This window comes from Tupaia chinensis, unplaced genomic scaffold, assembly GCF_000334495.1.
Source record: "Tupaia chinensis unplaced genomic scaffold, TupChi_1.0 Scaffold000146_1, whole genome shotgun sequence".
Classification (NCBI taxonomy): Eukaryota; Metazoa; Chordata; class Mammalia; order Scandentia; family Tupaiidae; genus Tupaia; species Tupaia belangeri.
In genome coordinates, this window is record NW_006159616.1 from 1,861,976 (window position 1) to 1,889,877 (window position 27,902).

The 27,902-nt window shown below is 40.2% G+C and overlaps 1 protein-coding gene across 2 annotated transcripts in view; it reads right to left on the reverse strand.

Moving 5' to 3' along the window:
• Positions 1-5,414: 5,414 nt before the first annotated feature.
• Positions 5,415-27,902, reverse strand: part of CDC42 (cell division cycle 42) — a 52,525-nt gene continuing 30,037 nt past the window's right edge. Inside the window, exons 1-5 of one of the 2 annotated variants that reach the window (XM_006145166.3) lie at positions 23,069-23,223; positions 17,773-17,845; positions 11,640-11,749; positions 11,322-11,519; positions 5,415-5,778 (exon numbers count right to left, since the gene is read on the reverse strand). In XM_006145166.3, coding sequence (XP_006145228.1) covers positions 5,689-5,778; positions 11,322-11,519; positions 11,640-11,749; positions 17,773-17,845; positions 23,069-23,173 — 576 coding nt within the window. In that variant the 5' untranslated portion in view covers positions 23,174-23,223 and the 3' untranslated portion in view covers positions 5,415-5,688. Of the gene's footprint in view, positions 5,779-5,840; positions 7,252-11,321; positions 11,520-11,639; positions 11,750-17,772; positions 17,846-23,068; positions 23,224-27,902 lie in introns of those variants that run through there. The other variant, XM_014586527.2, reaches the window with a different exon arrangement.

Here is a 27,902-nt window from a genome sequence, read left to right on the forward strand (position 1 = left end):
TTAAACCTCTCACTGCACTTTCTTATTTACTTATGTTATTTTTTGGTTTGTCACAGGGCATGTGCACTCACCAGGGAGAGAAACACACACACAGTGAGAAATCACCCGGGGGGTGGTGGGGGGTGGGCAGCAAGGGATGGCCACACCACAATCCCTTTTCCTCTAGTCTCAACTCTCAACATTTTGCGCATGTACACACACACAAACACACATACACATGCACTGGCCTCACTTTTAAGACACCAGGTCCAGGGACCAGCAGTTGGTGTAATGGCTATGTCACTGGACTCCCACGTAGTCGACCGTGGTTCAAGTCCTGGATCTGGTGGCTTAAACTCATACCGGGAGCACGGGAGCGTGTGTGCACGTGCCCAAGACCCTGAGAGGAAAATGGAGAAGGGATTAAGGTGTGGCCACCACCCCTCTCCCTGGGGGGTGATTTCTTGCTTTCTGTTTCTCTCTGTTTCTTTCTGGTGAGCGCACATGCCCTAAAGCAAAAACCTCTCAAAAAGAACAAAAAAAGACACCAAGTCCAGGACTCAAACCACAGTTAGCCAGGTGGAGTCCAGCACCTTAACCACCATGCCACGAGCTGGCCCCAACTCACTACATTCATTTATAAGACATATTTCTTATTTTTCTTCAACAAAAAAGAATTTAACGTCTGAATATGACTTCACTAGGTAAGTATCCAATTTTACAAAAGTTCATCAGTTCTGTCACAAGCTAGTTCATTTTAATTGTCAGAGGGCTCACGCCGTCACCAGAGAGGAGGAGGGTAGAGGGAGAAAGCACCCTCCAATGGGGTGTGGTCATGCTGCATCCCTCCTCCTCGCTTTCTTGATCCCATCAGGATTTGGGGCATACACAAACACATACCCAGGATGTTTTGGGGGGTTGTTTTATTTTACCCTGCCAGGGACAGGATTCAAATAACAGTCGGCCATGTGAGATCTAGCCCCTTTAACCACTAGGCTATGGGGCCAGTCCTGTCACAGGCTAGTTCTAATACCCAGATTACTTAAAGACAGCAAGACAAATATAGTGATTCCAGGAGAAATTAGGTAAAACACAAAGGCAGAAACCAGCTTGGAGAGAGAAACTTGAAGATGCTGACCTAGTATACAAAACTGAGCCTATTAAGAAAGCACAGAGCCAAAGCCTCTGTGCACAGCAGTAACACAGTGCTCTGCAAGGCTGGGAAGCCGTATGGCCAACAGCATGTCAGCCCCATGGGTCAGCCTGAAAACATGCTGGGCATGCAGGCTATGTGCATGAGCTAACTATGAAACAGAAATGAATTTCCTGTTTAGATTTGGGTCCCATGCCTAAGATATCTCACTATGTACATGCAAACATCCCCATATCCGAAACACTTCTGGTCCCAAGTATTTTGGATATGGGATACTCAATCTATGCATTATTGTAACACATTCATAAAGTATCTTTGGAAAGACCTAATTCACACCAAGGCTCCACGTGGGCTGGCTGTGGCCCAGATAGCCATCAAGGGCTCCAGCTGGCCATCAGGGCAGCAGCACACGCACATGTACACAGTGGACAGAGTGCCAATGCGGCACATCTGCACTGCTTGAGATGTCATTCTCCAATGTGTCCAGTACCTGACACACAACCAGAGCCCAACAAACGTGTGCCATGGATATGCATACATCCACGAGAGGCCTTCCTGTGCACACTGGGTGCATGTGCACATGCCCATCACCTGGGCTGGCTAAGGCCAGGGGTGGATCATGGCACAAAGACCCTTTGGGAATATCTGTCTCTCTCATGAAAGAAATAAAGTTTAAAAAAAATTAAAAGGAAGGAAAATTCCAACTGTTGGGCTGTCAGAAAAGGTTTCGTGATGTATTTTTCTGTTTTTCTATGCAAAAATCTGTCATGATTTTTCTGACAACCCAATACATACTCAGTGCCTTAAGTACTGAAAAATAACTACTTGTTGAATTTACTAAATGACTGTAAGAATAAATGGTACTGACTTTGGGCTTCGTTCTATGGCATCCTCTGAGCAACGGGATAGGAATGATTTTCAATGTTCCTGGCCTGATCCTTCAGGCCCACCTTCAGAAATCCACTCTCAGGAAACCACTGTACTCTGAAGCTAGGCTCCAGGATGAAAACCAGAATGAGAAACATCTGAGGGCAGCATGAAACCCGGAGGCAAGTCCAGGTGATCCATGAATGAGAAAAATAAATGCTTACAGTAGTGAACTATTATTGGTGTGGTTTGTAATTCAACATTATTGTGGCAATGACAGCTAATAAAATGAGACTTTAAAAAAAAAAAAAGGTGGGGATGCTTTCTTGGAAAAAGACACAAAGTAGTACTTAAAATATTTGACTAGTCCAGGAAAGAAAATAACATGGTAGATGAGGTCTTCTATTGCTCTATGTAATTAAGTTACCATGCTCCAAAGCTGTAGGAATGCAGGGTAAGATATACAGAGAATACAGAAAGCTAAAATAGGAGTGTGAATGAAAATCACTTTCCTCGTATTCCCCCTTCAGAGATACCCTAACCATGAAGAGCTTAGTCCTTCCAAAAAGATAAATGAGTTGCTATTTTCCAGTGGAATGCTAACCCTTCCCACACTGTTACAAAGCAGACTGCTGCTGTACCCAGCAGAACCCTCCTAGCAGGGCCCCTTCCTTGTATACCAAGTTTCTTAGCACCGAGCACCCAGACAGTCATTAAAAACCTCAAAATGGGAAGAGGAAAAAAAAAGTCCAAACCTAACAATGAAGAAATAGCACTATTTTAACCATTCTACGAAGGTAACAATTTAAGCCAACACTGATTTAAAAGACAGCTTTGCAGAGCAAAAGGAAAAACAAAAAAATAATAAAGTACTACCACATTAAATGTAACAAATTTCCTAAAGTACTGTGACTATAACAGGAAAACAGAAAAATGCACCTTAAAATAAAGGAAATATTGCAACTGTTCTTTGCACACTACAATTCTTTCTTCACCTCAGAATACATTCCCTACCGAAATAAAGTTCAGCTCTGAGGAGGGAGCATTAGAGCACAGAAGCTCTAAGATCTTCCATAAAACACTTCACATTTTAGAACAGTGATGTATTTAATGCTGTGTTAAGACTACATATTATAAATTTTGCCACAAGCTAAGTCTGCTAAAGATTGTCTTCATAACCCTTTCCCAACCTCTAAATGCACTCCCTGAACAATATCATTTACCTATTAAGCCAGACTATAAACAAGTTTGCTAAGTCACATATTAATAGAAAGCTATTATTTAAATAGAAAATAATGTTAGCTTCACTCATTTGCTACCTATGTTCTTTTGATCTACGGGAGTCAAACCAAAAATAAACAGAAACAAAGGCTGGCTTCAAACGATCTCCCCGTCACCCTTATTCTTCTGATGCATGAAGAATACATCAGCACAATCATTTCTTCACTCTTTAAATCATGTACTCACCCAATGAAGATTTTTAGTTATATCATGTGTCAAACACTGCTCTAGGAAAGGGATCCAGCAACATTCACACACTACACGCCCCTGTACTAAGGAGGGATGCACATGTCTCTGCTCTCCAAGGTATCACAGCATGAACCAGCTCTCTCTCTCATGAGGTCAACAAGGAATAAATCAAAGACCTCGGGTAGAGCTAGTAAAGTTTAGATCTGCCTCCTCCGACTGCCTTCCCAGCCAATCCTGCAAACTTCCAGCACAATACTGAATCATGCCAAACACGAGTCCACGTAGAGAACTATCAAGGTAAGTCTACCCTCAACCTGAACTGGATTAAGGGTTCTTGGTTTCTGAAATTTTCATACAGACCAGCAGGATGCTCTGAAGGTAAACAAATCATTCTGGTCACCTAGAGAAAATGTCTTCCATTTTCAGATTCAACACAGATTTTGGAATCTGACAGAAGTGGTTTGGGGAAGCAAGCTATGAGCAATGGCTATCAGACTTGGCTACATTTCAGAAGTATCTGGTGAACTTCCTAAAATCCTACTACTCAAGCTGTACTCCAATGAGTGGCCAGGTGTGAGAACCACTGATGCAGGAAAAGTGGGGGAAGTGCTGCTTTCCAACTAGCCTATAGATTAGACTGCAGACACTCCCATCCAATGAACATGCACAGTGTGTTTCCTGCATATTTCTTCTCTAAAAACTATTATGGACCTATTTGTACTTAAGGGGAGAAGCTTCTAGGCTATATGCCAAGCTTAGAGAAGAAGGTACAAATCTGGAAGAAGAAAAAAAAAAAAAAAAAAAAAAGGAATTATCTCAAAGTGAATGCCAAAATATAAAATAAAATAAACCTTTAAAATTGTATCCCAAAGTTCGTTAGAAACTTATGTTATGAAACAGTCAAGTTCTCACTCCTAAATACCTGAAAAATAAGAGGCGGAGGGAAAATAACAACCTTCAGGCTGGCTTGTGAAGGGTTTTTGTTTGTTTAATACATCTGAAAAGAATGCATATACAAAGAACTGAGACATGAGAAAGCATTGGTTCAACACTAACGGAGCTACACGAATTAGGATTGGAGGAAGGTGGAAAAGATTACCTAAACATTTTTAAAAATTGGAAACTGCAACCAAAATAAGCTGGTAAAACCCCTATTAACACTTATGAAGAGTCTTCTTAAGACTCCTTCCATGATTTCTAGTAAACTAGAGAGCCTCAACGGGCTGCTCTAGGGTTCCTCGTATGCGAAACAGAAAGGGGATTCCTCTGACTGGTCCCCGTGTTGTTAAATGTTCTCCCCACCCCCACCCTACCCCAGCTTCTTAATGAAGCAGGCTCCATCCTCATAACTTGAAAGAGGATGTGACTCAGTCCATAGACATCTGTCTTCTAGCACCACCCCTCAGATTTCCTCTGTATACCAGGGCTTCAGTTGTTTTCTAGGAACACTGAATCATACACTAGTGAGTTGCAAATCTAGGCTAAGCATATAAAGACAATGACTAACGGGAAAAAAAAATCTTTTAATTACAAACTCAATCCATTTGGTGTATTTCAAAAGGTGCAATACTTTTCTTAATTTATCAGTGAAAGAAGTTAGAAATTAACTTCAAAAAAAATCAGCAAATGGCAAACGAATTTCCTTGAAAGTCACAGTCATGTATATAGTGCATCCTAGAAAAGAGGAGGGGCAAGACAGATTCCACCCACTCTCATGAGTTTCATCAAATACTGGATCTACTCAAGGGCGGAGAGAAAGGCAACTTTCAAAAAGGAGAAAAAAAAACCCCCCCACCCCCACCCCCCCCCCCAAAAAAAAAAAAAAAAGGAAGAAGAAAAAAAAAAAAAAACAGATGTCCCAGATTACTCTCCAGAGTGGAACCAGGGAGCAGCTTCAACAATTCAGATTAGTCTGTTACAGAGTCATCACAAGCATGCCTTGCTTTTAAACAAAACAAAAAATATTTTTGAAACAACAAAACAAAAACTAGTACTGATCACTTTTCTGACAATATACAATTACTCAAAATTAACTAGTATCAGAAGGGGGAGGGGGGTCATACCTATGGGCTTTGTCTCCCATGAGTGCATGTGGGGAGGTGCAGGGCATTTGTCATTATTGCAAAAACGAATTTTAATTTTTAATCTTTAGTTTGATTTAAACATTGCTTTTAGTATGATGCCGACACCAGCTGTGCAGAAGGGCTCTGGAGAGATGCTCATAGCAGCACACACCTGCGACTCTTCTTGGGTTCTGGAGGCTCCAGGGCAGCCAGTATTGCTTCATCAAATACATTCTTTAGGCCTTTCTGAAAAGGGGTAGAAAGAAAAAATGGGCAGTCTGATGATTTTCGGTATAATAAAACTGGAGTTCAAACTTAAAACATTCAAAGCCCCAAGAGTTGGCAAAGAAAGAAACATTAAAACCCTGAATCTCAACACAATAATCTCACTTCACCAAGATTTGTCCAGGCAGGGCACTGAAGGATTCAGCAATTCAGGAGCAGAGGAGCAGATATTCATGAGTGAGACAGTGGTCCTTTGAGAAAGCTTTTTGCAGACCAATGTATGTCACAAGAAGCAAACAAGCACATGTGTCATTTGCTCATTCAATATGAGTGTTGTAATGTGCTGCTGAAACATTTTACATAAAAACAAGGGAAGCAGCTCTGCATTCCGATGAAACAGCTGGATATGAAATAGGACTGAGAGGATGACAAGGGGCAGGGGCATCCTTATATGAAACGCACAGGCAAAGATAGAGAGCACAACTACGGCAGCTGCAAGATCTTCCCTTAACTCCCTTTATCCCGCCACTGAGCCAGAGCCCAGGGGATTCAAGGAAGCAAATATGTGGGTACCTGATACGTACATAAAATCAGAGCCAGTCAGTACAACAGGAATAAAGCTTCATCAGGCATTTATACAAACAATTGAATATTTTTAATTTCAAAATTTGAAGATGACCACAATTGTATGTTTCCCTCACAACAATAAAATCAGAAGCAGGAAAATATAAAGATGGCAGCTTTACATCTCAACATTAACAAACCTTAAGTCAACCGTTAAAATGGATGCTATTCTTAAAAGATAATGTAACAAATGAACTCAAAGCAATAGCAGATACATCGGTATCTTCCCCAACCCCAGACTGACAAATACTCCACTACAGCACAGACAGCCAAAGCAATAGCAACACAAAGTTTCACTGCACAAAGGAAAACCAGAAAGAATCCGCCCTTCCCCATTAGACTCTACTAGCAGGTCACTCTTTTTCCATAAAGTTTGTCATGCAATTACAATTAACAATTGATCATAAGAGTAAAATGATGTTTGTGTTACTTTCTCCATCTAGAACTAAGATCTAGAAGTGTTAACACTCTTCTTATTTTCTCCAACAGGACATTCTTAATGCCAGACCAAGTTCCCTTTTGCAATGGTAATCCAAACCAAAAAGCTCTGAGCATCAGGCAACTCAAGCAGCAGAAAGTCCAACTTGACTACTGATCACAAAAAATATTCTATAAGATATTCCATTATTGATCAAAAACTAATACAGAGGTTGCTCTAAGGTGGTGAGTAAAAAGACGCAGAGGCTTTCCAACAGGATGGTTTTATTCCTTGGTTTTTAAACGATCTTTCTACAGAAGTGGGACAGGAAGCAGCAGCAAAGAGGGGAAGGAGAAAACAGTTTAGAATATACAGCACTTCCTTTTGGGTTGAGTTTCCGGAGGCTCGAGGGCAGCTAGGATAGCCTCATCAAACACATTCTTCAGACCTCTCTACAAGACAGAGGGGAGGAGAGAGAACAGCAGCCAGGTTAGAGGATTAGAAAGACTAGCAGATACAATAGCAGTCCGGATTAAATGAGCTGAATTCACAGAAGCAACGTGCCTTAAGAAAAATAAATGTCATTGGAAGAGTAGGTGACTGAGCAGACGCTTCGCCTCAAAAAAGGTTTAAATGAGCAAGAAAATCATTTTTATGATAATGCAACGTGTAAACTTCCAAATAATCATGCGCTGAAATCTAATACTATACAATTTAATGAAGAGATTGCCAGAAGGGGAATAATAGATGTGTAAACACAGGATAGGTACACTGCAGAGTAAGCCTTGTAGAACTCTCCAGGATCTATATGATAAAAACGGCATACAAGTTTTCAAATACATCTTTTACAATTGCAGGCTTATGTGAATTCAGCCCCTGAATAACTGAAGGACACAAATAGCAGACTAACAGGCATGCTACATGTTTCTAGGTTCAATGGCATATCTCGATGGGATTAATCAGGACTTCAGAGTAAATCATTTCCCAGAACAAAAAGTTCAGACATTTACAAAGAGTGTTAATTGTGCTGGAAGGAGTTTGAAGAACAGACTCTAGAAACACCATACACTTCAGTTATTCAGCAATGTCATTAGAGCAAGTAACCACCACCCAAGTCATAGGAAAACAAAGAATGGGTCTTAGAATGAGTTTTAGCAAGCAGTCCAATGCTTTAAGATGTCTGCATGGGTATCAGAGCATAAAGCATGGGGTGAAAACAAAGAGTATTCTCAGACCTACAGGGATTAAGATGTAAGAATACACTTACACCTCAGCCAGAAACTCCACCTTGTCAGTGTGACTCAGTAGCAGTCGTACCTTGGGCCCCCAAGTCTACAGACTCACCTAAACTCACCAAAATCTGAAGCCACAAGTTCACTGCTCAAAGTAGTTTCACATGTTCTTTTGTGAGCTTGATCCCAAGTTAAAATGTCCCAAGGGCCCAGAACGAAGTTCCTGGCCACGTGCCAAGCCCAGACTACTCAGGAGTTCCCATGCCCAACCTACCCCCCCACCATGGCAGCCCCGGGCACTGGTACCCACTCATTCCACTACATACAAAATAAATGAGAAGCAGCCATGAGTACTTTAAAAGAAGCAAAGAAGTTAAATAGTTTTTCTACATCATTTATGAACGTTATACAAAAGTTAAAGTTTTCCTATGAGTCTTTCTACACATCTAGAAACAAATTCTGGTAGTCAAATATAAAAGGGGGGAATGGTAATAATAAGGGACCAGCAGTCCCAGACATAATTGCTATGTTGCTGGACTCCCATGTAGTCGACCACGGTTCAAGTCCCGGACCCGGTGGGTTAAATTCACACCAGGCACGTGTACGTGCGTGCCCAAGATCCCCAGAGGAGAATGGAGCAGAAGGGATGGCAACATGGCCATCCCCTCTGGGAGGTGATTTCTCACTTTCTGTCTCTTTGTGTGTCTCTGTCTGTCTGGTGAGCGCACATGCCCTCTAGCAAAAACCTCTCAAGAAAATAAATAAATAAATAAATAAATAAAAATGACAATAAAATCAAATAAATAATACTTTTAAAAGACAAAAAAGGAAAGAGGGACAATAAAAAGAGAAATACACTTAATAGAGAAAAAAGGAATAGGATCACTAGAAATCAGAGTACATCCTTTAAAAAAGAAGGAAAATCTTTTATGTATTATGGACAAAGATCAATACCCTATGAAACAAAATTAATCTTTGCTGTATCAACTACCTGTTTATATTAAAAAGTTTAGTTTTAGAGGTACCAACAAACAAAATCTAGAGTCCCAAAAGTTTTAGTTCCCAAACACAACTACAGACCCCATTTTCTATCTTTTCCTCTTTGACTTCCCAAACTTCAAAATCTGATAAGAAAAATGAACTTGCTAAGACCTTTTACACTTCCCTTTCTTTGCAAGGTGATTTACTGTATATTCCTATTCATGCTGTAAAAATCTTACATGAAGCAATTATCAAAAGTAAGCTTCTCGGGAACCAGCAGTTAGCGTAATGGCTATGTTGCTGGACTCCCATGTAGTCGACCGCGGTTCACGTCCCGGACTCGGTGGCTTAAAACTCACGTCGACCGCGGTTCACGTCCCGGACTTCGTGGCTTCAAACTGTGTGCGTGCATGCCCAAGATCCCGACAGGAGAATGGAGGAGAAGGCACTGCGGTGTGACCATCCCCCCGGGGGGGTGATTTCTCGTTTTCTGTCTCTAATGTCTCTCTCTGTCTGTCTGGCGAGCGCACACGCCCTATAGCGAAAATCTCTCCAAAAAAAAAAGTAAGGTTCTTAAAAAAACAAAAAAAAAGTAAGCTTCTAATGACCTAAAATTGGATCCACAGGTCCTGCTTACTTCCGTATTCCCAGGAGCAACCCATAGCTAGAGAACAAGGGTATGCAACAGGTGTACACAGAGTTATTATATAGTTATTATATAGTTATTATTATATAGCTCTAACACGAATGTACCACACAAACCCACCCCAACACCTAATATACACATTCAGGGAGTACTATGTATGTGATAAGATATAAATTTTTTAGGGGCAATGGTGGTGTGGTGGTTAAGAAACCTGGGTCACACATGGCCGACCACTGAGTCCTAGACTAGTAGCTTAAAAAAAACATACCGGACATGTGTGCATGCACACCTAAAATCCAGAGAGGAGAATGAGGAGAAGGGATTATGGCATGGGCATTCCCCCAAGAGAAGCTTTTTCACACTGTCTCACCCCCTCTCTCTCTGGTGAGTGCACATGCCCTATAGCAAAATTTAAAAACAAAACAAAACAAAAAATACTGAATTTTTAAGCATCTACTTTTACAATGGCACTAAACTACCAAGGAAAACTAGGTTTAGAAGAATGTGTTTAAATCTCTGATATTAGGATTTGAAATAATCCTGTAAAATATCCACTTAGATATTAAAGCTTTATCTTTAATCAAATTAGACACTAAATGCGTGATTATTAAACTGCACACTAGGTCCTATATACTAAATGCCCAGTTCATATATACTTAATATATGCCCTTTTTTTCTAGACACAAAATCAAGAATTCAATAGTGGTAAAAAAAAAAAAAAAAAAAAACAATAAAATGAACAATTACCTGAAAAAGCAAGCATGATAAACACAAATGACTTTAATATAATTACTAGACGCTTCTATCCTTTAACCCTGCCTTATTTTTATAATTAGTTATGTTTGCTCATTGTTGAAACTCAAAGTACCAGTACTATAATAGTAAAACACAAGAGTTCTGTGCTAATTCTTTCCTTCACCCCAGAACAGTACTGGGAAGTAGGAATCAATGATACCATGAAGGTGGAGATTAAACTACACAAATCAGTTACAGCTCTCATTCTAAATAGTCTAACATTGCTCCTTGTCCTCAGAATCTGAGTTTCCCACTGAACTACAAGAGAAGCTCAAATTAAATCATTCAAACATGGCCAGGAGGAAAGAGGTGACCACATAAAGAAGGAGTATCTCCAAAAATGTAGAACAGACACACTACACAATACATGCTTAAGAACTGCAGCGGAAATAACTAAGGCAGCTTTCTCTGGTATGAAAGGCTCAATTATTATGACTAATCCCCTGTCTCGTTGAACTACCCCAAAATCAGGGTAACATCAACTCTAAATTAGAAAGGAAAAAAACCCAGATATACCTAGATGAAAATTTCAGTCGCTAGGAGGGGGAAAAAAATCACTGGTATCCTCTCTTATAAAGTTGTCCCTGTCTGGACCTCTCCCGTGAGCTGCTTCTGAAAATGGCCTTGACCACTACAAGCCATGGACGACTCCTCACAACATGAGAGCTCAAAAACTGAAGAGCTTTAGAGGCTAACACGGCTCCCAATAAACAGAAAGCTCTAGCAGAAGCTTTGCAACATGAAGCTGGCCATATTCTTCCTAGGCATCTCTGACCACTGCTGACCAGTGGCAAAAATTACTCCTGTACTCTAATGTTCCAAGAAACTATTCAACAATAAATAAGCATTGGTTTCACAGAGTACTTACCTGTGTGAGTGCAGAACACTCCACATACTTGACAGCCTTCAGGTCACGGGCCAGCTTTTCAGCTGTCTCTGGAGTGATAGGCTTCTGTTTGTTTTTGGCAAGTTTCTCAATAGTAGAGGGGTCATCTCTGAGATCAATTTGAGTCCCAACAAGCAAGAAAGGAGTCTTTGGACAGTGATGAGTAATCTCAGGCACCCACTAAAGAAAAGGTATTTAAATATACCTTCATTAATCCACAAACCTTTAAAACTATTCACAACAGGTCAATAGAAATGCTTTGACAACCTTTTTCAAGGTAAGACTATCTAACCGACTTACCTTTTCTTTCACATTTTCAAATGAGGACGGAGAGACCACTGAAAAGCAAACTAGAAATACATCTGTTTGTGGATAACTCAGCGGTCGTAATCTGTCATAATCCTCTTGCCCTAGAAAAATAAAGAGTTGGAAAGAAGTCAGCAACTAAATTTTGGTGTTCTCATAGCATTAATACCACAAAGCAGTCAAAAGATTAAGCATGCAGCTTGACAACCCAGTGATCATTAGCCAAAAAACAACTCAATTTACTTATCCAACATTGCTTTGTAATATCTGGTCTCACTCAACTAATTCTATTTAGTGCATTTAGTGCCTTCTACGTCATGCACTCAGAACAGCAATTAATTTGCAATTATAGTAACTATTTTCTCTTATTACCAGTTTGTAGTTTCTGATCTCTAGGCCCACTAGCAACCCAACAATAATGAAAAAATAATTAACTGGCAGGGCTGACAGGTGGCATGGTGATTAAGGCAATAGACTCCCATGGCTGACCATGGTTCGAGTCCCAAGCCTGGCAACTTGCTTTCTCACTTTCTCTCTCTCTCTCTCTCTCTCTCTGGTAAAATTAAAATAAATGAATAAATAAGTAAAATTAAATAATTTTTAAATAAATGTAAAAATAAAAAATAAACTGAGGCTACAAAAATGGTTAAAATCAGAGCCAGCCTGTGCAAGGTGGTGAAGGTAACTTGATCACACATGGCTGACTTTACGGTTCGAGTTCTAGACCCAGCAACTTGAAAAATACACTGGATACATGCATGTACATGCATGCCCAAAATCCCAAGAGGAGAATGGAAGAGAAAGGACTCTCTTCCTTTGAGGGATGATTTCTCACTTTCTCTCTTTCCCCTTCCCCCAACTCTCTCTTCCTCTCTTGCAAGTGCACATGCCCTATAGCAAAACTTTAAAATAAATTAAAAATCAATCCTAGTTAGATATCTCGAAGAAAGAACCACAATGAAAACATCTAAATAAACAAAAATCTCAGTGAAACTTAGCTGACAAACCGCAGTGCCAATCATGACTACCAAAGCAGGTTCACATGTTTCATTAATATGTACATATTAAGACCAGTATCTCGGGGCCAGCAGGTGGTATGGTGGTTAAGGCGCTGGATTCCCACATGGCCAACCACAGTTTGAGTCCTGGAACTGGCAGCTTGCTTTCTCACTCCCTGCCCTGGTCAAGTTAAACTAAAATAAATAAAGATAAAATTTTAAAATTCTTAAAAATAAAATGTATCTGAAACTGAAAAAGCCTAGAAAAAAATAATTTGGCAAGAATCAATGAATACTTGAGAACAATAAAATGTTGGGTTGTCAGGAAAGTCATAACGCATTTTTGCATAGAAAAATACATCATGACTTTCCCAACTACTTAATATTTTAGGAACTAACTTTAACCAAGGAGGTTTAAAACTTGCACAAAGAGGGGCTGGAGGTGATGTAATAGGGACGCTGGACTCCCACATGGCCGACCATGGTTGGAGTCCTGGACTTGGTAGCTTGCTTTCTCACTTTGCCTCGCTCCTTCTCTCTAGTTGAATTAAAAAATAATAACAACAAATAAACTACAATTAAAAAAAAATTCTTGTACAATGAAAATTACAAAACACACTAGAGGAAATTAAAGACGTAAATAAATGGGAACATATACCATATTCATGGATTGTAGAACTAAATATTGTTAAGATATTAATACTACCCAAAGGAAACTACAGATTCTTTGCAATCACTATCAAAATCTCAATGATTATTTTTTTTGTAGAAATAAAAAAATCCCAGGGCCAGGAGGCAGTGTGGTAGTTAAGGGCACTGGACTTCCACTTAGCCAATAACGGTTTAAGTACCGGACCTGGTAGCTTGCTTTCTCACTCAATCTTTCTCTTTCTCTCTCTCCCCCTCTTCCCCCTAAACCTGGCAACTAGCTTACTTTCTCACTTTCTCTCTCTCTCCCTCCCACCCCCTAAACCTGATAACTAGCTTGTTTTCTCACTTTTTCTCTCTCTGGTCAAATTAATAAGAAAATAATTACAAAAAATAATAATAGAAACAATAAATTTAAAAGCCCATCCTAAAATTCACATGGGATCCTTGATCCCAAATAGCCAGAACAGTTGAAAAGAATAAAGCTGGAGGATTCATATTAGCTGACTCTAAAACTTACTATAAGGTTACAGTAATCAAAACAGTATGATTCTAGCAAAAGGCAGACATACAGATAATGGAACAGAATAGAGAACGCAGAAACAAGCCCTCATATATAGTCAAATAATTTTTGACAAGAGTGACAAGGGCATTCAGTAACAAAAGGACACTCCTTTTAACAAATAGTGCTGAGAAAACTGGATGTCCAATGCAAAATATGAAGATGGACCCTTACCTAATGCCATACACAAAAATTAACTCAAAATGGACCAAAGAACTAAATATAAGGTGTAAAACTTTGAAAGTCTCAGAAAACATAGGGGCTAAACCTTCTCAACATTGAACGTGGCTATGACTTTTCTGGATGTGACACCAAAGTCACAGGCAACCAAAGAAAAAATAAACAAGCTGGACTCTGAACATTTAAAATCTTTATGCACCCAGAAAACCAGTATCAACAGAGTAAAAAGGAAACAGAATGAGAAGAAAATATCTGTACACCATGTATCTGATAAGGGGTTAATATCCAGAATATATAAAGAACTCAAAATAGTCAACAACAACAAAAAAAACACTTGGTTCAAAAATGGGCAAAGGACTTGAACAGACCTTTCTCCAAAGAAAATATACAAATGACCAATTAAGCACATTACAACTGTTCAACCTCACTATTAGGGAAAAGCAAACCAAAATGACATGAATACCACATCACATTAATTAGGATGGCTTCTACTTAAAAAACAGAAAGAAAGTGTTGGCCAGGACATAGAGAAATTGAACCTAAGAATATGTTAAGAATGTAAAATGGGAGGCCAGCAGATAGCATAGTGGTTATATCACTGAACACTGACATGGCCGACCACAGTTCGAATCCTAGACCCAGTGGCTTGAAAATCACGCTAGGTGTGTTTGAGTGCATGCCAACGATTCTGGGAGGAGAATAGATTACAATGTGTCCATCCCCAGGGAAGTGACTTCTCACTGTCTCTGTATCTCTCTCCGGCAAGCATACACACCCTAAGCCAAAAAAAAAAAAAAAAAAAAAGAAAAAACTCTTAAGAAAAATAATGTATGGCACAGCCACTATGAAAAACATCTTTATCTTACAAAATGAGAAGTTGCCTGATTCTAGATTTGCTCATAAAAAACAACTACATCTTTAAAACCAAGGTTACTCGAGACCAGTAGATTGCGTAGCGGTTACATCACTGGACTCTCACATGGTCGACGGCAGTTCAAGGCCCAGATCTGGTCGCTTGAAACTCATGCCGGGCGCATGTGAATGCATAAACAAGATCCCAGGAGGAGAAGGGATTGTTGTGTGGCCATCCTCCCCCAGGTAGAGGAAACAGAATATTTCTTCCTTTCTCTCTCTCTCTCCATCAAGAACACATGCACCCTAAGACAAAAAACTCTTAAAAAAATATTTTTTTTTAAAAAAAGGAGGTTACTCAAAAATAATGAGGCCCAGCCACAATGGTAAAGTAGTAGGGCATCACTCTGCAATGTAAGAACCATAATGAAGACTGGAGTTTGGTTCCCAGGTCAACCTGTACATACACTCATACACCATGAACCTGACTAGCCTTGAAAGCTTTGGGGGAAGCTCACAGCATGTGACCCTGTCAAGGTTGTCTGTCTCTCTCTCTCAGGGTGAAATAAAAAGAAACTTTAAAAAGAAATTGAAAATAGAATTATCACATGGATTCAGTAATTCCACTTTGGGATATATACCAAAAAAGAAGTGAAGGCAGGCTCTTAACCAGTTATCTATACTCATGTTCACAGCAACATTATTCACAATAACTAAAAGGTAGAAGCACCAGAATTCATAACAGCTTAACTCTGGACCCCGAACATATTTCAACTACTAAGTGGAAAAACAAACTGTGCTATAGCCATAGAATGGAATACTACTCAACAATAAAAAGAAACAACTGATACACAAAACAACGTGACCATCACAAACATTTTTCTAAGTAAAAGGGGTCACTACACTACATACTGAATGATTCCATTTTTATGAAATCCTAGAAAATCACAACTGCTGATACCTAGAAAGCAGGTCTGTAGTTGCCTAGGCCCAGGTCAAGAGAGGAGGTTGACTACAAACACAAGAAAGCTTCCTAGGGTGATCGTATATCTTGATTATGGTAGCCGTCAGACATTTTAAATGACTGAATTTTATTGTATTATACATCAGTAAATCTTTAAAAAGTAGTGATTAAGAGTCATTATTTTAACTTACTTTCTCTATTTCCTATGTTTCCTCTCATACACCACTATTCTTATTTTTAAGGTATTAAAATTTTCTCTGGAGACCAGCAGGTGGCACGGTAGTTAAGGCGCTGGACACTCCCACGTGGCTCACCATGGTTCAAGTTCCAGACCTGGTGGCTTGCTTTCTCACTTTCCCTCTCTCTCCCCCTCTGGTCTCTCTATGGTCAAATTTAAAAAAAAAAAAAAAAAAAAGAATGAATACATAAAATTAAATGAAATAATTCTAAAAAAAAAACCACATTTTTCTCTAAACTTAACTTTTACTATTATCATTCCCTATCACCCTTCCAATGAAATCAGACAGTTCCTCAAAATGGGCAGTATAACATACTCCATGACAGCAACAGGTCAGCTTGCAGACAGTAACAAGATACCTCAACAAAAGCAAAAAATCTTTTGACAGCCTCAAGGCCTAATGGTTAAGGGAGTCAGATCCCAAAAGGCTAACCACAGTGTGAATCTCTGCCTCAGCAGCTTAAAAAACTGCAGGCATGCATGGCCAAAATCCTGACAGGACAGAGAACTGGAGAAGGGACTGTGGCGTGACTGTTCCTCACTAGAGGGTGCTTTCTCCTTCTCCCTTCCTCTTTGTCTCTCTCTGGCAAGTTCATGCACCCTTTGGCAATTAAAATAACTTTTTAAAATAAGTCATAAATTTAGCATTCCTACAATACTAAGAGGATGTCCAAAATTTTGCTTTGGTTAATTGAGCTGATAATACAAGACTATACAGAATAAAGTCAGATATCAAGAAGTGCAGCCACTATTAAAATGAGTAGGAAATAACGCTGAGGAATTAGGTACCATTAAGGAAGAAAATCATTATTTTTATAATTTGGATATCTGAAAACAAATGTCAATACTGTGAGCTAAATACTGGTTCGCTCTCAAAGTATTTTCAGATGTACTATAATAGCTATCTATCATTAAGAAGCTGTCTAGGGCCAGCCCTGCAACTAGCCTACTACATGGTTCAAATGCCAGCCCCAGTGACTTGATAAACATGCCAGGTACATATGCATGCATGCCCAAAATCCTGAAAAGATGAAGAAATAAAATGGAGGAAAACAGATTACAACAAGATCACACCCCACTGATGCACCAGACCAAGCACATAGGGGGTACTTTCTCCCTCCCTCTGTCTCTCTGCCTCTATGGTGAGCACACATGCCTGTTAGCAAATTTTTAAAGAAGTTATATAAACATGTATCATGCAGACCCATAGACTAAATAAGCCTTCAAATTTCAGAGTGATAATAATAAATACTGCATACAGTTTACAACTTTGGGCATATTTAAGAAACTAGGCTTTAAGAAGGGCAAAGGTAGGGATGAACGAAGATAATCAACAGGCATTAAATTCTTTCCCTTAGTCTCTCCCCAACCACTAGGACAGCCCTTTATCTGGAAGGCACACCCATCATGGGGGTTTGGTTCAATTCGAAGCGTGTCTAACGTACTCGGCTCTCCCTCTGGTTTATGTTCCACCACTCTATTCAATCAGGGCACTCCAAACTCCTACGTGCCTTTCCCAGTCTAGAACTGCTCCTTGGTCAAGTATCAACCACATTTACATTCAATCATGCTAACTACTAACAAAATGTAAGTGGCTTGTTAATATGCTAATTTCCCGAAAGGTCCAAAAAAAGAGACAAGACAACCAGCAACACAGATCAAATATTTTTTTAAAAAGTTTTCACCTGCAGTATCAAAAAGCCCAAGAGTATATGGCTCTCCACCAATCATAACTGTGACTGCATAGTTGTCAAAAACCTAAAAACAAAAACAAACAAACAAAAAAACACAACATTGTTAGTGTGCAACAGAAGGGTCAAAACATGATGGGACAACTCTTAAGGTAATGTTTCCTTCCTAAGACGTACTCCCTTTGCCCACCTTCCTAAAGTAACTGTGCTCATTCCTTACATAAGCTGAATGGTTCTTAGAAAGAGGATGTGTTCTGGGACATCAGCTCTACCCCAGCAGACACTCTGGATAAAGAGCCACAGAAGGTTTGACATTGTCACCGGAGCAGAGTTCCCAGGGCTACACAAAATGATCTTGTTCAAATTATAAATCTCTCAATGTTCAACAAGATTTCTAAGAAATTATTGGGTTGTCAGAAAAATCAGATCGTATTTTTTTTCTATGCAAAAATGTATCATGTCTTTTCTAACAACCCAATATTTCTTCATAGATCATTTCCTTTTAATCCAAAATTAAAATCTACTTACTCAAGGGAAGTATTCAAGAAAACGCTAGCAGATTATTTGTTGGGAATTTCATGAATAAAATGCATATGACCGAGTACAATCACATGACCTAAAATTTTTTCTTTCAGTAGATGTTGTGTTTGTAAGTACACCATAAAACCCTTAACACTCAGTATACACTAACACTGGCTATACTATGTTATGTGAAAATGGAAAATAACAGTGCCAAATGGGAAGAAGACACAACTCTAATTCATGGATCCCTCTGAATTAATTTACAATTGAAAGCAATGCTCTCACATGCAACTGCAATCTGTCAATTTACAATAAAATTTTTCATTAATAATTGTTTAATAATTAAAATGAAGGGGCAGCAGGTGGTGCGGTGGTTAAGGCACTGGACTCCCACATGGCCTACCACAGTTCAAGTCCCGGACCTGGCAGCTTGAAAATCATGCCGGATGTATGGACATGCATGCCCAGAATCCCAAGAGGAAAATGTAGAAGGGACTGCAGCATGGCCATCCCCTCTGGGGGGAGGGGGTGACTTCTCACTTTCCCTATGACCAAAACTTCAAAGAAAAAAAAAATTTTTTTTCAAAGAATTATTTTATTTAACTTTATTTATTATTATTATCATTATTATTTTCCAGTTTGCTCAGAGAGAGACAGAGAGAGAGAGGAAGTGAGAAAGCAAGCCACCAGGTCCAAGACCTGAAGCATGGTAGGCCATGTCGGAGTCTAGCGCCTTTAACCACTGTTCCACTTGCCGGCCCCCCCAAAAAAATTTTTTTAAGAAAGAAAAGTGGTGCTTTCCAACTGGGAGGAGTTAGCTGCTTAACCTTTTAGCTATCAACTCTAATCTTCCGGTTTTCCACATTTCCGTGAGCTTGTTTTGGCCATCTGTTTAAAGGTAAAGGAGAGTGGAAGCAAGGGCGTGAGAGAAATGGTAGTTAAGGAAAATCAGGGTTTTTTTTGGTAAAGAACTACTTAATTTTATTACTCATAAATTTATTATTTTAATTCGACCAGAGAAAGAAAGGGGGATGAGAAAGCAAGTCACCAGGTCCAAGACTCAAAAAGCGTCTAGCACCTTAACCACCACATTGCCTGCTGGTCCTCAGAAAGTCAGTTCTTAATAGCAAGAACAAGGAAATGGAATGAATATAGTTAGGCTCTCAAAGCACACTTTTTTTTTAAAAAGAGAGATTTTTGCTATAGGACACATGCGCTTGCCAGAGACACAGAGAGACAGTAAGCAAAAAAAAATCATTCCCCAGGAGGTATGGCACGATGCAATCCCTTCTCCATTTTCCTCTCCGGATTTTGGGCATGCAAGCACATGTACCCTGCTTGAGTTTTAAGATGCTAGGTCAGAGACTTGAACTGCAATCAACTATGTGGGAGTTCAGTGACGTAACCAGTACACCATCTGCTGATTCCAGCACCTGATATTTTTTAAGTCAGACTTAAGAAAAGAGATTCTACAGGACCAGCAGATGGTGTACTGGTTGTGTCACTGGACTGCTACATGGCAACCACAGTTCAATTCCACACCCACTGGCTTAAAAATCATGCCAGGAGCATGTGCACACGTACCCAATATCCCAAGAGGAGAAAAGAGAAGAGATTTCAGCTTCGCCATACCCCTAGGGAGTGATATTTTTTTCCCTCTCACTGTCTTCCCTGTACCTCAAAGCACAAGCCCTAAGGCAAAAACCTCTTTAAAAAAAAAAAAAAAGGAAAGGAAAAAAAAAAGAGGACTCAAAAAACAGCTTTTACTAGATTATTATATATATGACTAGATACTAAGAATTAGAAAGGCTCGGGAACCAGCAGTTAGCGTAATGGCTTTGTTGCTGGACTCCCACGTAGTCAACCGCGGTTCACGTCCCAGACCCGGTGGCTTAAAACTCACGCCGGGCGCATGTGCGTGCGTGCCCAAGATCCCGAGAGGAGAATGGAGGAGAAGGGACTGCGGCGTGGCCATCCCCCCTGGGGGGTGATTTCTCACTTTCTGTCTCTATGTCTCTCTCTGTCTGGCGAGCGCACGCGCCCTATAGCAAAAAAAAATCTCTCAAAAAAAAAAGAATTAGAAAGGCTGACTACCACTCCAGACTCTACTTATATTAATGTTTGACTACTCAGACTTCTAAATCTCATCCGTTAACTTGGCCTGAACTCTCTTACCCATAAAAGATGGATAAGAGGATATGAATGATCTCCTTCAGCTCTAAATTCCTATTATTCTAGAAACGGTAACTGCCAATTCACAGATGAGCACCAAAAAACCCATTTCCATAGAACTTAAACATCAGTATATTATTTGTGCCTCATAGTGAACCTCAACAGGCTCATTAAAGATTTAACTGGGCCCGCAGGTGGGGGTGGTGGTTAAAGCTCTGGCTAACCACAGTTTGAGTCTTGGACCCGGCAGCTTGAAAATCATGCCAGGCACATATTTGTGTGTGTCCAAAATCCAGAGGGGAGAAGGAATTGCAGCATGGCCATTTCCGGGGGTGGGGCTGGGGGGTGAGTTCTCACTTTCCCTCTCTGTCTCTTTTGAGCAAGCACAAATGCCCTATGGCCAATTAAAAAAAAAAAAAAAGAACTTTAAAAATAATTTTTAAAATTTTATTGTACTACTCTTCCCCCCAACCCTATCCCTTTTCCAGAGGTACACACACACACACATAAAACACCCACAAAGTCTACCTTAAGCATAATATTAAATAAGTCATAAAACAGACTCAAGTAATATTTATAAATAAAGAACTTTAATGAAGACTAAAACACAAAAATTCTGATAGTTGTCCTCACTCTGCAACAAGATCCATGTATCTTTAGAAGTTGCTTGCAATCTCAAAACATCTTCCATAATCTATCCTCAAATGAGCGAACTCAAAAATGCAGTTCTTGGGGGCCAGCCAGTGGCACAGTGATTAAGATGGCTGGACCCCACATGGTCAATTGTGCAGTTCAAGACTCTAGCTGGCAGCTTAAAAACACAGGATACATATGCATGCCCAAAATCCTGAGAGATCAATGAAGAAGGGACTGCGGGATAATTCTGGGGTAATTTTCTCTCTCCCTCCTTCTCCCTCTCCAACTCTCTCTGGTGTTTGCCCTATAGCAAAAGTAAAAATCCAAAATAAATTTTTAAAAATATAACAAAATATGGTTTTGTATTTAATTATACCTTTGAATTTCCCCCTCCAAGAAATCTCATCTTTCTTTCTATATACTTGGCCTAACTCAATCACTTTACCTGTCTTGAGGCATTATGGAGACTGTCATTTTCAACTCAACCTCATTACTGAGACTAATATGTACTTACCTTCCCGATAATACTCCTGTTCCTGAAACTAACCTAAAGTACTCATATATTTTCTTCCTTTCCACTTTCAAAAAATACTAGCCCCATATTAATCATACATAGGTTTCACATAACTCCTAAAATAACTCACTTAAAAGAGGGAGTTGCAGCGGGAACCAGCAGTTAGCATAATGGCTATGTCACTGGACTCCCACGTAGTCGACCGCGGTTCGCGTCCCAGACCCGGTGGCTTAAAACTCACGCTGGGCACGTGTGCGTGCGTGCCCAAGATCCTGAGAGGAGAATGGATTGAGAATGGAGGAGAAGGGATTGCGGCATGACCATCCCCCCTGGGGGGTGATTTCTCGCTTTCTGTCTCTATGTCTCTCTCTGGCTGGCTGGCGAGCGTACGCACCCTACAGTGAAAATCTCTCCAAAAAAAAAAAAAAGAGAGAGTTGCAGGGACCACAGTTGGTATAACTGCTATGTCACTGGACTCCCATGTAGGTGACTGTGGTTTGAGTCCTGGACCCAGTGGCTTAAACTCACACCAGGCGCATGTGCATCTGTGCCCAAGATCACGAGAGGAGAATGGAAGAGAAGGGATCGCAGTGTGGCCATCCCTCCTAGGGGGTGACTTCTCGCTTTCTGTCTCTCTGTTTCTATCTTTCTAGCGTGCACACACACCCTATAGCAAAAACCTCTCCAAAACGAAGAGAGAGTTGCAGTCATGCCAAACAACCCCCAGCTTCCCTCTTGCCAATAAAGGTCCAACATACATGTTTCACGTAATTATACCAATGGACTGGTCAAGCAACTTGGGACAAACTGGATCCCAAACATCTTCCCTCACGAATGAATGTTATTCTGAATAATCATGTCCCTTTCTCACTTCATTATCTTTAGTTTTCCTATCTTCCTTCTGCCCTTCTGGAAAAAAAAAAAATTGTGTGGGATGATCAAAAAAGTTTGTCAGTGTTCTCATAAGGAAACACATTTACCCTTCTCTGCCACTAAGGACCAATTTGGAGCTAAGAGAACTTCTCCACAAGGTTAAGTGGAGACACATTCTACTTTCCCTGAAGTTTCAAGACCCCAAACAGCACCCCAGGGAATCTCCAAGCATGGCTCAATCATTGACCAAGATATCAAAGAAGAAAAAAAGTCACCTCATGCAAGATGTAGGGCATACTTCTCCAAACTGAGATTACTACTTTTTAGAGTCTTGTCTACTGGTGTTTTGCCTCCCAGCATTTCTTGCAAACCCTGTGTCACCCCTTCTGACTTTCCACTGATTTTTTCAGTTATTTAATTTTAAAGTGTATATAATTTACCCACGAGAAGTCAAGATCTTTAAAAAAAAAAAAAAAAAGAAAACAAGGGCAAACAACAGAAAAATTTCAGTACACACAGAAAAAGTATCAAATCACAATACATTTTAATAACAGGTGAAGCCTTTATACTTACAGTTGGTACATATTCAGATGGAAATTTGTTTGTTGTGTAGGATATCAGGAGACATGTTTTACCAACAGCACCATCACCCACAACGACACACTTAATTGTCTGCATTGCTGAAATAGTTGTGTATCCACTTTAATTATTTCCAATTTGATGCTGACCTACAAAAAGATTAAGAATATTTGTTTTATTTATCTGTACGTGTATATATACTTCTTCAACTATTAACAGGTTCAGTCATTCAGCACAAGAACAGAACTAGCATGACTCTGGCTCAAAGAACCTAAAAAGAGAAATAGTGACTTACTCAAAAGTCAAAAAAACAAGTTTAATTTTTTCTAAGTTTCTGATTTGTGGTTGTTTGGTGTGTGTGTGTGTGTGTGTGTTTTTTTTAAGAATTATTTATTTTATTTTATTTTAGCTTTCGTTTATTCTAATTTAACCAGAGAGGAAAAAAAAAGAGAGAGAGTTTGTGTGAGAAAGCAAGTCACCAGGTCTGGGACTCAAACCATGGCCAGTCATGTGGGAGTGTACAGCACCTTAATCAACACACCACCTGCTGGCCTCTTTTTTAAAATTCTAAAGTGGTGTAATGAGCATCCTATTTTTCTTTTTTTTTAAATAATGTAAGAGAAGAGGCTATTATCCGAAAAAATCTTGACGAGCTGGGCACAGTGACATGTGCCTGTAGTCGCAGTTACTCATGAGGCTGAGACGGGAGAATCTCAAGTTTGAGGCCAGCCAGGACAACACAGCAAGACACTATCATCCCCCACCACACCCCACCCCCCAAAAGAAGAAAGAAAGAATCCAGGGCCAGCAGGGGACCTGGTGGTTGAGGCACTAGACACTCCCACGGTTCAAGTCCCGGACATGATGAGACTTTTTACTTTCCTTCTGTGTGTCTCTCTCTGGTCAAATGAAAATGGCTAAATAAATAAATTCAATTAAATAAATAGTTCTTTTTTTAAAAAAAAAAAAAGAACCCAATGTAGTGTGCCACATATTTTGTGAAAGCTTTCCTTCAATTGCATGAGCACACGCGTTTATATATATGCAAACTAAACTGCAATACAAAGGCTTTAAAGCATAGCTCAGGGGCCAACAGGTGGTGTGATGGTTAAGCCACTGGATTCCCACACAGCCAACCCTGGTTCAAGTCCTGGAGCCAGTGTCTTGAAAATCATGCGAGGCCCATGTGCATGCTCAAAATCCCGAGAGGAGAATGGAGAAGAGATTGCTGCATCACCATCCCCCATGGAGAGGACATGATTTCTCACTTTCCCTCTCTCTAGGGAGCACACATAACCTATAGGAAAAATCTTTAAAAAAAAAAAAAAAAAAGACAGTTCACTTGTTCAGCCTTAGAGTTGTAGTTACTCAGGCTGTAACCAAGGAGCAGCAGAAAACTGCCACCAACCCACCCCCCAACCTAAGGAGCGAGATAAAGATCAGGTTGATTCTTGGTCTCAGCAGTTCTAGCACCAAGTTGCCTAGTTACTGATCCAATCAATATGCACAGCATGAAGAGTACAAAACCTACCTCTCTTTTTTTTTTTTTTTTTGAGAGGTTTTCGCTATAAGGCGCATGCAACTCACCAGACAGACAAGAGAGACAGAAAGCGAGAAATCATCACCCAGGGGGGATGGTCACACCGCAATCCCTTCTCCTCCATTCTCCTCTTGGGATCTTGGGCACGCACGCACACACGCCCGGCGTGAGTTTTAAGCCACCGGGTCCGGGTTCTACATGGGAGTCCAGCAACATAGCTATTATGCTAACTGCTGGTCCCAAAACCTACCTTTTTGTGATGGAAAAAAGATCCCTGGATATCATACTGACTTTTATAAACATGGAACTAATTTAGCTTCTCTTGATGGTAGTGCTCCATTTGAAGAGTCTACTGATTACCACCCAACAAACCTATTTCATGCATACAGAGATACTCTGCAGAAAGGGGCCATGGAGGGAAGAGGACTAGAGCCAGCTCCACAGCCTGGTAGTTAAGACAGTCAAACCCAGCCAACACATTGCTGACCACGTATTTCAAGTCCCAGACCCAGCAGCTTGAGAAACATGCCACGCAGGCGTACATGTGTACCCAAATTCCCAACGGAGAGAGAGATGGAGAAGGAATTGTGCTGTGACCACTGCCCTGGGTGCTTTCTCCTCTCCCTTTCTCATTCTCTCTCTGTTGAGTACGCCAGAAAGAAAAAAAAGAGAAAAACCCTTTTATTACATTTAGACCTCTAAAATTAGACCACCTTCAAACATCTAAGGGTGTCTTACAATCATTATCAACCATTTCACTCCCACATTTTCATGTCTATGAAACTGGAATAAACAGGATCTTTTTTTTTTTTTAAGAATTATTTATTTTTTATTCAATCATTTTAATTTGACCAGAGAGAGGTACAGGGTGGGGGGTGGGGGAGAGAGAAAGCAAGCCGCCAGGTCCAAGACTCGAACTGTGGATGGTCATGTGGGAGTGTCCAGCACCTTAACCACCACACCACCTGCTGGTCCCTGAACAGACTCTTAATTCAATACTTTAACAGTTTTTCAGGGAGAATAAAAAGGCACCACCAATCCATAAATACTTATGTTTTAAGATAAAGTTCTATTTCAATTACAATGCTGAAGGAGTTCCAATTTCTTTTTTCATAAAAAAATTGTTTTATTTAACTTTATTAATTAAATTATTTATTTATTTTACTTTGACCAGAGAGGGACAGAGCAAGAGAGAGAGAGAGAGACAAAGCAAGAAAGCAAGACTCCAGGACCAGGACTGGAACTGTGGACAGCCATGTAGGAGTCCAGCACTCTCAACCACCACGCCACCTCAGCCCCAGGAGTTCCAATTTCTTGCCTGCTAGAGTTGTCACCTACTCTGGGTAGGATGACCCCGTTACATGCTCCTACAAGCACTCTTCACCGTACTCACTCATAATGATTTACGAGTGTGTATTAACACTTCCGTATGTAAACCTATACGTCAGGCACCGCTGTACTTCTAGCACTTAGCACAAAGACTGGCACACTGAGTTTTCTGATAGATGTGAAAATCACATAAAAGAACATGAAACTACACTAGGAGTAACCTACAGGAAATGTATACTCTTTCGTCCCAATTCAAAAATATCTGGATTTTATTCCTCTTTGTTCAGCTTCCTTTCAATCTCTTTCCTTCTCTTTTCCCCATTATGCACTAGAGAAGCACTATTAATAAAGCATTAGAGACTAAAAACCCTGATCCCTCAACTACTACTGCAACCTACAAGTGTTCTCAAATAGTAACAGTGATAGCAGCAAGAAATTGTATAGCACATAGGAATGCCATGTACTATTCTAAACACACTACATGTGTGCACACATTTCATTCTACCAACAACCCTATGAGGTTTATATTAAATTATCCCTATTTCACAGTAAGAAAAGTGAGACTCAGTGAAGTTAAGGGACTTGGTCAAGGTTACTCAGCCGGTAAAACTGCAATTTAAATTCAAGCAGTCTATCAAGTTCCTGCTCTTAAACATTACACTGCACTTGCTAATGTCACTAAGAAATTACATTAATAAAAACCAAACATGATCACTGCCAGTAAAAGTTACAAGCATGTAAGACTTGCCAGCAATGCCAAGAGGAAGGCAGAAGAGGAAGCAAGAAAGAGGAGTTAAGTTTACTTCCTATTTATCACCCTACAATAAACTACTGCATTCTATCAGGAGAGGAAAGATAAGGACAGAGATCAGGAAGACAGAGCTTGCTCTTCTCCTTTCTATTTACCCACAACTCCTCTGTTTTTAAGCTTTCCAGAACTGACAGCTCAGCAATGTGTTAGAAACAGGTTGCAGGTCCCGTTGAGAACCTGGGTTCTAAGGCAGACTACTAACTCTAACACTTTCTAGCCATGTGACCTAAGGCAAGTTAGCAATATTTAGCTGTTCAGTGGACCAGCAGATGGCATAATGGTTATATCACTGGACTCCCACATAGTCAACCACAGTTCGAATCTCTGACCCAGTAGCTTAAACCTCACTCTGGGTGTCGGATGTGGCATGACCATCCGTCATGGGGGGTGATTTCTGTCTGTCTCTCTCTGCATCTCCAGCGAGCGTATGCGCCTATAGTGAAAATCTCTTTAAAAAAAGGGAAAAAAAAGATTTAGCTGTTCAGTGGCTCAGTTTTCCCTTCTCTAAAAATGGAGACAGTAGTACCTTCCTCATAGGGAGAGTTGACTGAGTAAGATAATACACATGAAGAATTTCAAAGTGTCTAGTCGGCTAACAGGTAGCATAGTGATTAAAGCACTGAACTCCCAGATGGTCGACTGCAGTTTGAGTACTAGACCTAATGGCTTGCTTTCTTACTTTCCTTCTCTCTCTCTGGTGAACTTAAAAAAACAGGGACTAGCAGATGGCATAATGGCTACATGACTGGACACCCACGTAATTGACTGTGGTTCGAGTCTTGGATCTGATGGCTTTAAACTCACGTTGGGCACATGTACACACGTGCCCAAAATCCTGAGAGGAGAGTAGAGAATGGACTGTGGCATGACCATCCCTCCTGAGGAGTGATTTCTCACTTTCTGTCTCTGTCTCTGGTGAGCACACACATCCTGTAACAAAAAAATCCTTTTTTTTTTTTTTTTAAGAAAGACAGGTAGGTAGGTAGATTGATTTTTTTTGTTTTGTTTTAGAGAGGTTTTTGATATAGGGCGTGTGTGCTCGCCAGAAAGACAGAGAAGACACAGAGACAGAAAGCGAGAAATCAACACACACCACCACCACCACCACCACCCCCGGGGGGGGGGGGGGGGGGAGGATTAATGGCCCC